The 16,342-nt window shown below is 48.7% G+C and overlaps 1 protein-coding gene and 1 pseudogene across 1 annotated transcript; both read right to left on the bottom strand.

The window, feature by feature from the left end:
* Window positions 1–812: 812 nt before the first annotated feature.
* Window positions 813–1,502, bottom strand: CUNH6orf226 (chromosome unknown C6orf226 homolog). Its single transcript, XM_036317905.1, is given in 2 exon segments — window positions 813–1,454; window positions 1,456–1,502. Coding segments are annotated over 2 exon segments (363 nt in total). The 5' UTR covers window positions 1,488–1,502; the 3' UTR covers window positions 813–1,123.
* A 13,596-nt stretch (window positions 1,503–15,098) lies between these two features.
* LOC118660767 overlaps window positions 15,099–16,342 on the bottom strand; it is a 1,321-nt pseudogene continuing 77 nt past the window's right edge.

The raw sequence follows: 16,342 nt of genomic DNA, 5'->3' as shown, positions 1-16,342 counted from the left end.
ATCAGATTACAGTGATGGATCTAAAGTCCTGGGAAAAGAACACTGTGGAAGCCCAGAGTTTGTACCCCAGATCTGTCTTACACTAAATACGGGAATAAGATTTTCACTCTTGCCTGTAAAAATGGGGCTAATTGTGTAGTCTAGCCTGTCTGCCTCACATGGTTGTTACAAGGATTAAGGAAAATAAGTTTTTAACTTAGAATTCTGTATCTATACTAGCACATATAAAGGCCTAAGCGACCAGGACTACTGGTGGACCAGTCGCTATGATGTTCAGTGACCACCAGGGGGCAGGCGCTCAATGCAGGAGCTGCCCCCTGGTGGTCAGTACCTCCACCTCCCCCCATAGGCCTCTATCTCTGGCCAGGCTGAGGGACCTCACCAGGCGTGCACCCCCCATGTCTATTGTGTACCGTGGTATGCCACTCCCCAAACAAGTGGGACTGTCCTTACTTCTGGGAAAAGCAGGAAGAGAAGGTGCAGGGAGCCAGATCCAGCGGTTAGAGCCAAGGGTTCTGGGGTTTGATTGGCTGTTCTTCAATGCCTTGGGATTTCATTTGCTTAAAGCATTTTTTTAAGTCATTTTGAGGGCAGATTTGACCATCAAACCTTTTATTAACTGCCTGGAGAGTGGCTGTCCAAAATCAATGCCACTTGAATCCTAAATTCACTTCCACAACCATCAGAATAAGCTGAAGCAGTATATAAACACGTTATCAACATTTCTAAGTTCTCAGTGTGTCCTAAGTTGCATTTTAAAAATGAAAACACATTGGTGCATACCACATAGTATGAGATTTGTTTCCATTGCATTGAAGGGCTTTTTGAAATTTGTTTATTGAAATACGGACACAAAACAACCCCATGGCGCTCCCAGGAGGCTTAAGTCCAGCTGAGACAGGTCAGGGCGGAAGCACAAAAGACGAGTAACTGGTCAGTACCCAGTTTTCAGTCCGAGTTTATGCGGGACAGTCCCCTCCAGATCTCGTAGCTGCAAAGGATCTCGAGCCTCGGGAACCCACGACGGCCCCTTAGGAAGACGTGGTCCTCGGTCCGCCGAGCCGGGCTCCCCCAGGTGTTCCCTCCTTCCCTACCCGAGGGTCCGCGTGCCTGTGGCCCGGGTCTAGGGCGGCGGCGCCGGGGCCTCGGCCGAGCCGGTGGCCTCCCAGGGCTTGGGCCTCCGCGGGAGCCGGGACGCCGTGGGTTCGCCATGGGTCGCGGCGATCTGGCGCTTTTCCAGGCCGGGGAGCTCCCGGCCCTGCTGCACCAGCTGCAGGAGCTGCGCCAGGGTCACCGAGGCCGGGGCTGACTCCGCGGGCGCGGGGGCTCGGCCTGACCAGCTCGCACTGCCTGGCGCGTCCATGTCCGACAGCCCAGCGGACCGGCGTGTGGGAGGCAAACATTTCCGGGAAGGATGGGTGCAACCACCTCGCAGGGGCCACAGGCCATACCAAGCCGCCCAGGCAGGGGGAGCACTTGAGAACCATGACCGGCTCTGCTCAGAAACGCTTGACACACCCATGCACAACTTCACCCACCCAGAGCCTGCACGGTGGAAGGCTTTGGGGGAAACAGGAAGGCTCGCAGCAACAACGTGCATGCGACGGGCTGATGCAGGCCAGAAGACCCACGTGTGCGCACGTACCTCCTTTCCTGCACACGCAGCAGTGCGCACGTCCCGGGACACCTGCATAGTCACAAGGCGGGCTCATCAACGTCCTGGACTCCGCAGCACCCACGGAAAGCTGCCGCGGAGCTATCTCCAGGAGCCTCCAGAGAACTGGGAGTAAGTGACAGCACTGCGGAGCCTGGCCCCTCCCTTCCATCAAGACCCCCTGGTGTTCCCAAAGCGGGTGAGAACAGAGGAAGCCAGGCCAGGTGTGCTACAGCCCCTCTGGCTGCTTGGAAAGCCAGGCCAGTGGTTCTCAGGTTTCTTAGTTTATCGGAAGCTAGCCTGATCTGGCAACACCGCCTTAATCATGGAATCAAAGTTCATTACATTAACAGGACAGACTAGCACCACGTGTCCTGATGCGATGCTCTGAGGACACTGCGGATGTAGGAATACTACACTCTTCTGTCCAATTCCTGCCAAAAATGTTCACTCTGAACCTCCTCTTGAGGGAATGGACAGACAAACCAAAGTGAGAGCCATCCTGCAAAATGACTGGCCTGGACACTTTATAAATGTTAATCTCATGGGAGAGCCTTCTGGATCATGTGGGTGGCCAGTTACCAACCATCACAAGGGTCCCTAGAAGAAGGAGGGCGTGTTTGAGTCAGAGAAGGAGATGCGATGATGGAAACTGAGGCAGACAGATTGAAGGTTATGCTGCCGGCTTTGAAGACGGAGGAAGGAGCCACAAACCAGGGAATACAAGAGGCTCCTGGGAGCTGCAAAAGGCAAGGAAATAAGGAATGCAGCCCTGCCACAACTTGATGTTAGCCCAGTGAAACCCATTTCAGACTTCTGACCGCCATATTGTGAGATTACAAACTTGTGTTGTTTTGCCCTAGCCAATTTGGCTCAGTGGATAGAGTGTCCGCCTGCAGACCAAAGGGTCCCGGGTTCGATTCTGGTCAAGGGCACAAGCAGGCTCCTCCCTGTCCCGGGCCCTGGTCAGGGCTCATGCAGGAGGCAGCCAATCAGTGTGTTTCTCTCACATCAATGTTTCTCTCTGTCTTTCCCTCTCTCTTCTACTCTCTCTAAAAATCAATGGAAACATATCCTCGGGTGAGGATTAACACACACACAAAACAAATGTGTGTTGTTTTTTAAAACTTTTTTGAATGTCATAAAAAAGAAAGAAAGAAAGGAAAAGAAAAGATTGGGGAAGTGTGTCAGATTAAAGGAGATATGAAAACTGCAAAGTGTGATCCTGGATTGGATCCAAGTTGGAGGGGAAGTCAGTTATTATGCTTTAAATATATTTTTTATTGTTGATAATATTACAGATATCTCCCATTTCCCCCCACCTCTTTTCCCCCCTTCTTTCCAGCCCCCACACCCCGCCCCCAGGTCTTCACTAACCTATGGCCATGGGCTATGCATATAAGTATATAAGTTCTTTGGGAAAATCAGGTATAAAGGACATTGTACCCTTGGGGAAATTTGAGTATGATCTGCATATTGGATGATAGTCTTCCAATGCCTACCACCCCCCTGCCCCATCTGCACGGGGTACATTCCAAGACCTCTGGTGGATGCCTGAAACCATGGGTAGTACTGGACCCTATATCTGCTATGTTTTACCCCATACATATGCACATACCTATGATAAAGTTTAATTTACAAATTAGTCTCAGTAAGAGATTAGCAATATAACTAATAAAATAAAACAATTATAACAATATACTGTAATGAAAGTTATGTTAATGTGGCCTCTCTATCAAATAACTGAGATGGCTACTAAATGACTAACAGGCGGGTAGCGTATTGTGTGGATATGCTGGACAAAGGGATGATTCGTATCCTGGGTGGGACAGCGCAAGACAGCTCAAGATTTTATCACAGGTTAAGGCTGGTGCTTTAAAACATGAGTTGTTGCCTGGCCAGGGTGGCTCAGTGGTTGAGTGTTGACCCATGAACCAGGAGGTCAGGGTTCCATTCCTGGCCGGGGCACATCCCCCAGGTTGTGGGCTCGATCCCCAGTAGGGGGCATGCAGGAGGCGGCAGATCAATGATTCTCATCATTGATATTCTAGCCCTCTCTCCCTTCCTCTCTCTGAAATCAATAAAAACATATTTTTTTTAAAAAAAGCTAACAACTTGTTAATTGTTTATTTCTGGAATTTTCCATTTAATCTTTTCAGACTATGGTTGACCTCCAATAAATAAAACCACAGAAAAGAAAGAAGGGGAAATTACTGGGACATTAATTTACGGAGAGCACAAATTGTGGCAAAATTGTGAAGAATTGTTTAATCTAAATGGTTTGAAACTTGTCAGAATAAAAAGCTGGACTTGAGAAGCTAGCCTGGTGGAAACTGACCACACTATATGCTGTATAATAAAGAATTTGACTGGCTTTTGTCCCTCATTCCTGGGAGAGAGACTAAATCCTTGGAATTTCCCAAGTATTAGGAGTGATATTCATGGTGGACCCTGACAGTGTATACCAAACAGGTGACTCATGGTGGCCCCTAAAAAGTTTCAGGATTGAGGCTGGCCATGCCAGAAAAACCAACCATGTGGTGAAAGGGTTGCGATTTTGAGCCCTGTGAGGTCTAGGGAGAAGAGAGAGCCTGGAGATTGAGTTCGATTGCCAGCCAATTATCTAATCAACTATGCCTGGGTCAGGAAGCCCCAATAAAAGCTCTGGATACAGAACTCAGTGGAGCTTCCTCATTGGTGAGCACACTGAGGTGTCAGGAAGATGACGTGTCCAGATTCCATGAGGAGAGGGCACCCACAGCTGTGCATTCAGGACCCTCCCAGACCTGGCCCTATGCACCTCTTCATGCGGCTGGTCCTGCTGATTCGTGTCCCAATAAAGTTATTCATAAGAATGGCTCTGTCCTGAGTTCTGTGAGTTGTTCTAGTGAATTATGGAACCTAAAGGGGGTTGTGGGAATCCCCAATTTTTACCCCGTCAATCAGAAGTGCCTGTGGCCTGGGAACCCTTCTGAACATGCAGCTGGCATCTGAAGCAAGAGCAGTCTTGTTGGGGTCCAGGCCCTTTAACTTGTGGGGTCTGCGCTAACGTTAGGTGGTTGGCACTAGAATTCCGTTGCAGCTGGGGTTGGTAACAGAACTCTGAATGGAACACTTGTGCACTGCTGGTGGGAATGCAGACTGGTGCAGCCACTATGGAAGACAGTATGGAGTTTCCTTAAAAAACTGAAAATGGAACTCCCATTTGACCCTGTGATCCCACTTCTAGGAATATATCCCAAGAAACCAGAAACAACAATCAGAAAGGATATATGCACCCCTATGTTCATAGCAGCACAATTCACCATAGCTAAGATCTGGAAACAGCCTAAGTGCCCATCAGTAGATGAATGGATTAGAAAACTGTGGTACATCTACACGATGGAATACTATGCTGCTCTCAAAAGGAAGGAACTCTTACCATTTGCAACGTCATGGATGGAACTGGAGAGCATTATGCTAAGTGAAATACGCCAGTCAATGAAGGAAAAATACCACATGATCTCACTCATTCATGGATAATAGAGACCATTATAAACTTTTGAACACTAATAGATACAGAGGCAGAGCTGCCTCAAACAGATTGTCAAACTGCAGCGGGAAGGCCGGGGAGGGTTGGGGGGCAGGAGGTAGGGGGGTAAGAGATCAACTAAAGGACTTGTATGCATGCATATGAGCATAATCAGTGGACATAAGACATTGGGGGATAGGGGAGGCTAGGGGACTGTCTAGGGCGGGGGGATAAAATGGACACATATGTAATACTCTTTGTAATACTTTAAGCAATAAATTAAAAAAAAAAAAGAAAGAAAGAACTTAAAAAAAAAAAAAGAACTCTGAATGAAGGGTGAGCAATCAGGACATCTTGGAGGGCACATAAGGCTGAGGACTGGCCCTAGGGTGTCATTGGGTTGCCAAGTGGCAGTGCTAATTAAATGCTCAACACTCTAGTGCAGTGATGGCGGACTTTTTTAGCTCGGCGTGTCAGCGTTTTGAAAAGCCCTAACTTAACTCTGGTGCCGTGTCACATATAGAAATTTTTTGATATTTGCAACCATAGTAAAACAAAGACATATTTTTGATATTTATTTTATATATTTAAATGCCATTTAACAAAGAAAAATCAACCAAAAAAATGAGTTCCACGCGTGTCATAGGTTCATCATCACTGCTCTAGTCTCTTAGGCTAAGATAAGGGCATTGATGGGAAATGGGTGGGACACTGAGAGGGGGTGGGGACATTGGCGCAGACATGGATGAGGCTGAGAATGGTTGAGTCCCCAGATTCTCCTGAAATAGTCTTGTCTGTGGAGACAACATCCTCTGTAGGTCTCCTGTCTCCCAGGACATCAGCCTCAGAGCCCTTCCCGCCTCCATCCCCCCTTGGCTCCAGGCCCTTCGTGAGTTAGATCCCAGCACAGCCTGCACAGGCCCACGCTAAGAGGAGAAAGCCCAGCCAGAAAGAGTTACAGGCCTTGCCAACCTGCCTTGGCGGGAGCCACTGGAACTTGTGTGGGAAACAGACCCAGCAGGGTGGAATGAAAGGCTCAGCACGGCCAAACTCACGGCCATGGATGCTCATCAGGATTTGGGATTTAATGTATTGGCTGGAGCACCTGGGAGAGGCATTCATAGTCTGCTGGTTTGGTTAATAAAGCCTGAACTTCATGGTAACCTATAGTTAATAAACTTGAAATGCCGGAATTTCCCTGGCATACTAGAGAGGAAGGAATCTGAAATCTCAGGGAGATGGGAAGGCTGGATTGGATTTGTTCTGTGCAATCTGTGTAGCCACTTCCAGCCACATGGTTGGAGGGGGTCAGGAAAACACTCCTTTACCAAAGCATGTCGAAGTGCATTGGCGAGCGACATCGAATTCTTGATATGCTCAGATGGCTGTCCTCTGTAGGCTGGTAATGCTATTGGGGGGGCGAGGGGGCTGCCAGGAGGACCACTGGAACTGGATTCCCTGATCTCAGTGAGGATAATGGTATCCTGGTGATGTAAAGGCCAGGCAGTGATATTTTTTGCATGTGTTTTTTTAAAATATATATTTTTTTATCAATTTTAGAGAGGAAGGGAGAGAGAGAGAGAAACATCAAGGATGAGAGAGAATCATGGATCAGCTGCCTCCTGCATGCCCCACACAGGGGATCGAGCCTGCAATCTGGGCATGTGCCCTGACCGGGAGTTGAACCGTGACCTTTTGGTTCATAGGTCGATGCTCAACCACTGAGCCACACCAGCCGGGCCAGGTGGTCATGTTTAACAGCCAAAGGCAAGGTAACTACAAAGACCCACAACAAAGCGTGGGAAAGACTGGTCATCAGGTGGACCGTGATCAGCCTCTATCCCCAGGCACCCCAGGGCTTGTTCTGTCAACCATGGTGGCAGGGATGGAGTCATGCTTTGCCTCAGTAGCGTAGTCTTCCCCTCTCTGGGGCTACCTGCTGTGGCCAGTGCTGAGCGTCCTTCCTACTCACAGCCCAGTGCTGAGTCCCCAGTTGGGCACCATTCCCACCCGGTTGTAGATGGATCTGACTTGGCCCTGCTAGCATGGAAGGGCTGTGCTTTAGCTTTGCAAGAATAGACACATTCCAGGTATGCATTCACCTCTGCCTGCTTTGCTTTTGTCAGCACCACCGTTCATGAACCTACAGAGTACCTTATCCATCCATCACCACGGCAGGCCACACAACACCTCCTCCAACCAAGGCATGCATTTTATAGCCAAGGAAACTTTCAAATGAGCTCATGCCCAAAGAATTTACTGGTCTTACACTGTGCCCCGGGGCCTAGAAACCGCTGGCTTGATAGAAGACCGGATTGCAGCCGAAGGCTCAGGGAGAGCAGAGCCCAGAAGCCACCCCTGCAAGATGAAGGCGCCTTCCTTCAGGAACCAAAACCAGAGTCAAACTCATATACAACTGCCCTGAGGTGTGGCTCAGAGGTTGAGCGTTGACCTATGAACCAGAAGATCATGGTTTGATTCACGGTCAGGGCACATGCCAGAGTTGAGGGCTCGATTCCCAGTGAGTTTCTCTCATCATTGATGTTTCAATCTCTCCCTCTCTATCCCTTCTTCTGTGAAATCAATAAAAATGCCGGGAACCGGTCCATCCTTGCTGTTTCAAAGGACCTGGCATATTTGGCATACTGTTCTTAATATGTTTGCTCACCTTCTTGGCACTATGTGTTTTAACCTCTCTGAGAAAGGTTGTTTCCCCAGGTAGGGATTTTCCCCTGAAGTTAGGGAGGGAATAAAACCCCTTAACTAAGTGCTAGGCAGGTAGTTAATCACTTTAACTACGAACAATCATGCTTAAGGTACATAATCTTTACTCCCTGGAATGGAGATAAGAAACGCCCTAACCTTTGGAATAGAGATTGATAGGATTGGAATCAACTGGTATAAATACAGATGTAACAAGACAACAGGACACAGAACCTAGACACAGAACCTAGAGACAGAACCTAGTGAGAGAACATGGCAAAAGATCCTGGACAGAACCTGGCTACATAACCTGGCTGAAGAACCTGGCGACCAAACCTGGCTGGAGAACATGGCTACAGAACCTGGGTAGAACATGGCAAGAGAACCTGACTAGAACCTGGTGACTGAACCTGGCTGGAGAACCTGGACAGAACCTGGCTGGAGAACCTAGCGAGGGAACATGGCTACAGAGCCTTGCTGGAGAACCCGGAGAACCTAGCAAGAGAACATGGACACAGAACTTGGCTGGAGATTGTGGCTAGAGATCCTGGCAAGGCTGCTGATCAACTGAACGCTGTCTCCGTGTCATTCCTTCTTCGCCGACTCTGTCCACACCTTTGGGGAACCCTGGACCTGCTGGGGTTGGACCCCAGCATAAAAATATTTTTTTTAAATCATATACAGCTGAGACATAGGGGTAGCAGTGGCCTCCTCACTATTATACTGAAAGTCTATAATGTTTGCTGCCCGTTTCCATAACCTTGGATGCAGGAAGCTTGGGAGAAACATTTCCACCATGGAACACAGTGCAGATGACTTGGAAGCTAAGATGGCTCCTTGCCATTTTTTTTTTTTTACATTTTATATATATTTTTTAACGTTTTATATAAGCCTTTGGACTGAAGATCAATGAACCCCAAACAGAATAAACATAAAGTTCAAAACCAAAATTAAGCCTGGCCGGCGTGGCTCAGTGGTTGAGCGCCCACTTATGAACCAGGAGGTCACAGTTCGGTTCCCCGTCAGGGCACAAGCCCAGGTTGAAGACTCGATCCCCAGTGTGGGGTGCGCAGGAGGCAGCCAATCAATGATTTTCTCTCTCATCATTTCTCTCTCTATATCCCTCTCCCTACTCTCTGAAATCAATAAAAATATATTTTTTTAAAAACACATTAAACCAATCACTGTATTGTTTAATAATAGATACATATATGGTAGAAACAACAAAAAAAAAAGCAAAGGCAAAATTAACCAAAATTCAGGATAGGGGTTACCTCTATGGAGGATGGGGGGATGTGATCAGAGGGGGAGCTCAAAGGCTTCAAATGTATGAATTAGTATCCACTTTTTCTCAAGTGACATAAAAGGGTAGATAAGGTTTATTATTATTCTTTAAATTGCACACATACAAAAAATAATACTTTTGCGTGTATAACTGATCATAAAAATAGAAAATAAATTACATAATGAAGTTCACCCACTCTTCTGTGCTACCTATAATACAAGCCAAAAACCCGGGAGTCATCCTTGACCCGCCTTCAACCAAATCCCATTAATTATCACTCCTGAAGTTTTTTAATCTCCCACTTCCTCACCCTAGTCCTTCCAGGGTCACCCGGAGCACGCAACCCCTTGCTCTCCCTTCAGGCAGTCAAAGAAACCATTTTTCGAATGTGATTATCATTTTAGTGCGAATCCAATCTTGCCAACTTGCTATCAGAAGCAAGAGAGAGAAAGAAGTAAGTTGCCCAGGACCACACAGCCAGGAAATGGCAGGATTCAAAACCTACTAATCTTTCCCACCCTTTTGTTGAACAAGATAATACTGGGAAAGGCTTAGCCCAAATCTGGCATAGACAGGGTAAGCACTGTTCACGGGTAGATTGATTTCTTCTCCTGCATTCACCCCCTCACCACGGAAGGGACCTAGTGCCCAGGTGGGAATAAAAGAGATCTTCGGTGCTGGAAACCTGAGTCCTTGGGGCCAGTAATTGGGTCACAAATGAGCGCCCTCTTGCCCTACTTTTAAAAAAAATATCATATCCACTCCCCTTGCTTGGAAGTTGGGTGGAGGACACCTGGAGGCCTGGCCCAGGTGCACTGGGGCCATTAAAACAGACCGAGGTGGCCTGCAGAACAGAGCTGGGGGCCAGGGGAGGGCAGGCAGAGCTCAGGTGCTGGGACCTCCCCAGTTGCCCAGAATAAGTTAGAGGCTGCAGAGGTTCAGCTCTTCGCCTTGGCGGCACGGTCAGAATTGTCCGTTATCTTTCTGCCCTAGAGCAGGCACCATCATGTTCTGAGCTCTGGTGTCCAGCACCAAGCATGACCCAGGGTAGACAGCCAGGAAATGGCAAGTCTGGCGAAGCCCCATGAGCTCTTCAGCTCTGACTCGGGCCCCTCCTTGAGAAGAGAAGTCTTCTTCCCCGCACACTGCTGCTGTTTCCATGCCATCCACCACCAACCCCCTCAGCTGGGATGCTCTCTGAATCACAGGCTTAAAAATCTTTGCTGAGTCTGGTCAGTGTAGCTCTGTTCACTGACCATGGGCCTGTGCACTGAAAAGCTGCCAGTTCGATTCCCAGTCAGGGCACACCCCCAAGGTGGTGGTTCAATCCCTGGTCAGGGCGCATATGCCTGTCCGACCTTCCCCTTTAGGTGCCCCTCCTCTCCATGGGCGCTGCCCCTGGGTGGGCCTCTCAGCCCCTAGCCTAACGGTTCCTGGACCCCAGGAGCCTGCCCTGATTCATCTCACTGTGGCATCACCTGGCAGTGCTCGGCATCAGAGTAGGCACAGGCAACATCTGTAGAAGGCATCATCTCTGAGTGAACAGAGGTGCCTGCGGAGTGGACAGATCCTGGTTGGGATCCCAGCTCTGCCACTGGAGAACTCGCTGGAGAGCATGGGTAAATTCCTTTCTATTAGTTTGCTGGTCAGAAGAATGGCTGGCTGAGAAGTCCAGAAATGAGGTCTGGAACTACCTGGTTGATTTTCAGGAGAGCCCTTATGCTCAGGTATCTGGTATCTGAGCTCTGTAAGGAAGCGAAGTTACAGTGGGTTTGTCCTCTGCCCCAGTCGATTGTCCTCCACTCCCAAGTCACCTAGAAAACAGAGCCTAAAACAAGAATGAAGTACCATTATTTTACTTGGATGGCGTAAACCCAAGGCACTGAGAGGGAGAAAGAAAAAGCAAGGCGGGGGAGAAGGGAGGTAATGCAAGGTGACGGCAGGGGGGATCCTGTGTCCCCACAAGCCTTGAAGCACAACAGGTGTGCTCACTGGCTGCTTGGGCGATCTCCCCATTGGTTGCCTGTGTGGAGAGACAGTGCCTTGCAGCAATTCAGGAAAGGGAGGGGAGAAGAGGGAACTTATCTGCTTGGGTCTCTCCCAACTCCCATTAGTCAAATGTTACCCAAGAGGATTCACTCCCCCAGGCTTCTGTGTTGCTGGTGGCCACTTGAGATGCCAGATCCCATCCATGCCCTGCGGTGGGGCATTCCATCCAAGTGGTGGGAAGAGACAGAAGCTCTGGGCATGTGGCTGATGAGTGCTGGACAGAATCTGATTCAGTAAGGATGTGTCCCAAACAGGCCAATAGTACTTTTCTCACCAGAAGACCTTCCCCAAGGTCACGTGGCTAGTAAGTGGTAAATTCAGGATTTGAACATACTAGTAGCCTGGCTCTGAAAACTGTGGAAGATTATGATGAGGAATTTGGATTTTTTTGTAGCAGGCCAAGGAGAGTCACTGAAGGGTTGCAAGTTGAGGAGTGACATAAAGAGCTTTTTTAAAAAATATTTTTTTATTGATTTCAGAGAGGAAGGGAGACAGAGAGAAAGAGAGACAGAAACATCAATGATGAGAGCGAATCATTGATCAGCTGCCTCCTGCATGCCCCCTACTGGGGGGATTGAGCCCACAACCCTGGGCATGTACCCTTGACTGGAATCGAACCCAGGATCCTTCAGTCCACAGGTCGATGCTCTATTCACTCAGCCAAACCAGCTAGGGCTTTTTTTTTTAAAACCCTTAGGGCAGATAGCTTCCCTTCAGCTTTAATTCCTCAGGCCTTGGGGAAATCCCCAGGATTCTAACAGCTTTCTTTAAAAATAAATTATTAATTTTAGAGAAAGAGAGAGAGAGGAATGGAGAGAGGAAGAGAGAGAGAGAGAGAGAGAGAGAGAGAGAGAGAGAGAGAGAGAGGAAAACATCAGTTTGCTGTTTCATTATTTATGCATTCATTGGTTGCTTCTTCTTGTATGTGTCCTGACCGGAAATCGAATCAACAACCTTGGTGTATCGAGACAATGGTAGCCAGCTGAGCTGCCTCAAGAACTTTCTAATAAAGCTCCCAATCTCTACGTTACTTCATCTGTCCATGTAGCTAAACACAGCAACAGTAGGTGGCCCCAAAGAGACAAGGGCATGCAAGACAGTTTTTGAAGAGTCCCTGAGGGGGGTCCAGCTCATATGGGCTTCACTCAACACTGCCTCATAATCTTTCTCTAAAGCGGCGGTTCTCAAAGAATGCAGTCCTGGGGAGAAACCAAGATGGAGGCATTGGTAAACACCGGAGTTTGCTGTCTTGAACAACCACTTCAAAAATACAACTAAAAGACAAAACGGACATCCTCCAGAACCACAGGAAGGCTGGCTGAGTGGAAATTCTACAACTAAAAGGAAAGAGAAAAGCACTGAGACTCAGAGGAGGTGCTGAAGTAAAGTGCAGAGGTACGGAGGCGCATGCCGAAAGGGCTGGCGGCTGAAGACACGGTTGTCTTTTTCAATCAGGAGGGAGTCACAAGCTCCTGACGGCTCTGAACTCCAGTTCCGGGTGAGTCTCTGGGGACCCAGATTCATACGGGGAGAAACTGGACTGTCTGGCATCAGGCAGAACTCGAGGGTGACTTTCTCTCAGAGGTGCTTGTAGCGATTACCAGGACACTGAGACGCGGGGCCTCTTAGTGTAGGACTGGGGAGCAGCCATAGCTGCTTGCTCAGCCCTGTTGATCCCCTGAGACCCCGCCCCACCCAAGCTGTGCACAGAGGCTCTTGCATATGAAAGGCCTGGCCCTTTGCAACCTGAAAATTACCTAACAAACTGCAGCTGAATCAGAGAGACCCAGAACTTCCAAAAGAAGGTCCAAGGCCCCACAGCAGCTTGCATTGCTTCACAGCTGGGCCTCATCTGGGCACCTCCAAACATCAAACAAAGAAGAGGAATCTCTCCATAGTTCCTGCTGGGTAGCCTCAGGCAGAGGCTAAATTAGCACCTCCTTAGAAATCCAAGAGCCAGTGTACCCAGTGGTCAGAGTGGGACCATCAGATTACAACTCCTCAGATCCATAAGGGACACACTCAGGGGGCAGACTCAGTGAGCACCAAAGCCACACTGAAGCAAGTCTTACCCCAGAAGAGTGTCTCCAGCTCAGAAGTTCTCCCACTGCAGACAGCTGACTCTCACAGTCAATTGGCCTGGAGGTCAATTCCTCCCAGTGATACCTACAACAATCAAGGCTTAACTACAACAAGACTGTGCACAAAGCCCACAAAGGGGTGCACCAAAAGTGTCCACCCCAGGTAATTGGGGAGGCTGAGCTACTGGACCCTATAGGACACCTAGCACAGAAAGCCACTCTACCAACACAGGGAAGCAGCCAAAATGCGGAGACAAAGAAACAAGTCACAAATGACAGAAATGGAGGAAAGCAAACTACTGGATATAGAGTTCAAAACCACACTTTTAAGGTTTTTCAAGAATTTTCTAGAAACCGCCGATAAATTTAGTGAGACCCTCAATAAGTCTAGTGAGACCACCGATAAATCTAGTGAGACCCTCAAGAAATCTAGTGAGACCCTCGAGGTTATGAAAAAGGACCAACTAGAAATTAATCATACACTGACTGAAATAAAGAATATTATACAGAGTTCCAACAGCAGACCAGAGGATCTCAAGAATCAAGTCAAAGATTTGAAATACAAAGAAGCAAAAATCACCCAACTGGAAAAACAAAAGGAAAAAAAGAATCCAAAAATATGAAGATAGTGTAAGGAGCCTCTGGGACAACTTCAAATGTACCAACATCCGAATTATGGGGGTGCCAGACGATGAGAGAGAGCAAGACATTGAAAACCTATTTGAAGAAATAATGACAGAAAACTTCCCCTACCTGCTGAAAGAAATAGACTTACAAGTCCAGGAAGCGCAGAGAACACCAAACAAAAGGAATTCAAAGAGGACCACACCAAGACACATCATAATTAAAATGCCAAGAGCAAAAGACAAAGAGAGAATCCTAAAAGTAGCAAGAGAAAGAAACCCAGTTACCTACAAGGGAATACCCATACGACTGTCAGCTGATTTCTCAACAGAAACTATGCAGGCCAGAAGGGAGTGGCAAGAAATATTCAAAGTGATGAATACCAAGAACCTACAACCTAGATTACTTTATCCAGCAAAGCTATCATTCAGAATTGAAGGTCAGATAAAGAGCTTCACAGATAAGGAAAAGCTAAAGGAGTTCATCACCACCAAACCAGTATTATATGAAATGCTGAAAGGTATCCTTTAAGAAGAGGAAGAAGAAGAAAAAGGTAGATACAAATTATGAACAACAAATACACATCTATCAACAAGTGAATCTAAAAATCAAGTGAATAAATAATCTGATGAACAGAATAAACCGGTGAATATAATAGAATCAGGGGCATAGAAAGGGAATGGACTGAGTATTCGCGGGGGGAAAAGGGGTGTGGGGGGTGCGGGAAGAGACTGGACAAAATCCGTACACCTATGGATAAGGACAGTGGTGGTGGTGGTGGGGGGGGGGGGTAAGGGCAGAGGATGGGGTGGGAACCCGGTGGAGGGGAGCTACGGGGGGAAGAAAAGAGAAACAATTGTAATAATCTGAAAAATATAGATTTAATTAAAAAAAAATAAAGCAGAGGTGCTCAACCTGTGGGTCGCAACCCCTTTGGCAGTCAAATGACCCTCTCACAGGGGTCGCCTAAGACCATCCTGCATATCAGATATTTACATTACGATTCATAACAGTAGCAACATTACAGTTGTGAAGTAGCAACGAAAATAATTTTATGGTTGGGGGGGTCACAACATGAGGAACTGTATTTAAAGGGCCAGAAGGTTGAGAACCACTGCTCTAAGAGACTAGCTGGTCAGAGACAGGCAGGATCTGGGTGGAGAAGCCACGTGAGGGGAAGAGGAGATTGACCTAAAGGCCAGGAGGACCAGCCACCTGTTCATCGTTGGCCTGTGGATTGGGGGATCCTGGCAACCGCAGATGTGTCCTTTGGTGTTGCCTGAGATGGTCAGACCTCATTAATTCTTGGCCGCACTGATCACATGTATGTGGCCAGTAGCTGGTGTGTATCCACATATGTCGTCCAACGGAAGAAAGGCCACGTACAGACTTCCCACACACCTTTATAGGGCCTCTCACCTGTGTGTGTGCGTTGGTGACTCAGGAGGTGGGGGCGCGTGGTGTAAGCTTTCCCACAGTTCTCACGCTGGCAGCAGGAAGGCCCTGCAACCGGGCTCTCCTCCTGGGAGCCCTTTCCGGGGTCCTGCACGTCTGCTCTGCTCTTTGGGGAGCAGGTGTGGGCTGCTCAGGGAGGAAGGGGTCTTCCTGGGAGGCTGGCTGGCTAACAAAAGCATCCTGGGATTCTAACGTCAGCAATAAGGGGGACCCAGCTGGGGCCATCCCACAGTTGTGGGGACCTCTGGGGGGGCAACGTCTGAGCCAAAGAGGGGAGCCCTGCCTGGCCCCCAGCAGAAGGCATGGTTGGGGCAATAGCATTCTAGATTAAAGAGTCTCTATTAGAAGGTACTGTGGGGGCCAGCATAATGCATTGTTGGTGTCCTAATGTGGCCCACTGGGGAACATGCTTTCATTCCCACTGAAGGTCACGGCCACCCCTGGAATACTGGGCTCTCCTCAGGGCATCGTCTGGGGCCCCTTGAACATCATTGTTCCTGGTGGAGAGGGAGACATTCCCTGCCAGGAACCCGTCTGGGAGGGAGGGAGTCACCTGGGGCAGCAGTTACCACGCTCAAGCAGAAGCACATTGAGCCGTGGTCCCGTTTCCTTTGCATTCTGCCTGGGCTCCCGAGCAGAAGCCAGGGGGTCCTCTCCAGCTGTGGCCCCTGAAGGATGTGTCCGGTGCCCGCTGACCCTCGCCATTCCCATTTCTCACACCACCGGCCCAACAGGCAGAGAAGAAGGTCACCGTCATGGCCGGCTGATGAATCCCAAGCACCAGAGAAACTGGGTTGCGACTGCGCCGCAGAGGTTGGCACTGGATCTGGAGCCCAAGGGACTCGCCGAAGGGCTTCTTCACAGCCCTCTGCCCAGGAGCCAGGTCCACCCAAGAGAGCCGAGACCACACGGACTCAGGCCCTACAGGAATAAAGGCTGGGGTCACCCTCTGAGTGAAACACCCTGCCCAGCCAAGGTGC

The sequence above is a fragment of the Myotis myotis genome, unplaced genomic scaffold (assembly GCF_014108235.1).
Source record: "Myotis myotis isolate mMyoMyo1 unplaced genomic scaffold, mMyoMyo1.p scaffold_m19_p_7, whole genome shotgun sequence".
NCBI lineage: Eukaryota > Metazoa > Chordata > Mammalia > Chiroptera > Vespertilionidae > Myotis > Myotis myotis.
The sequence above is the reverse complement of the archived record's forward strand: the minus strand, read 5'-3'. Positions and strand labels throughout refer to the sequence as shown.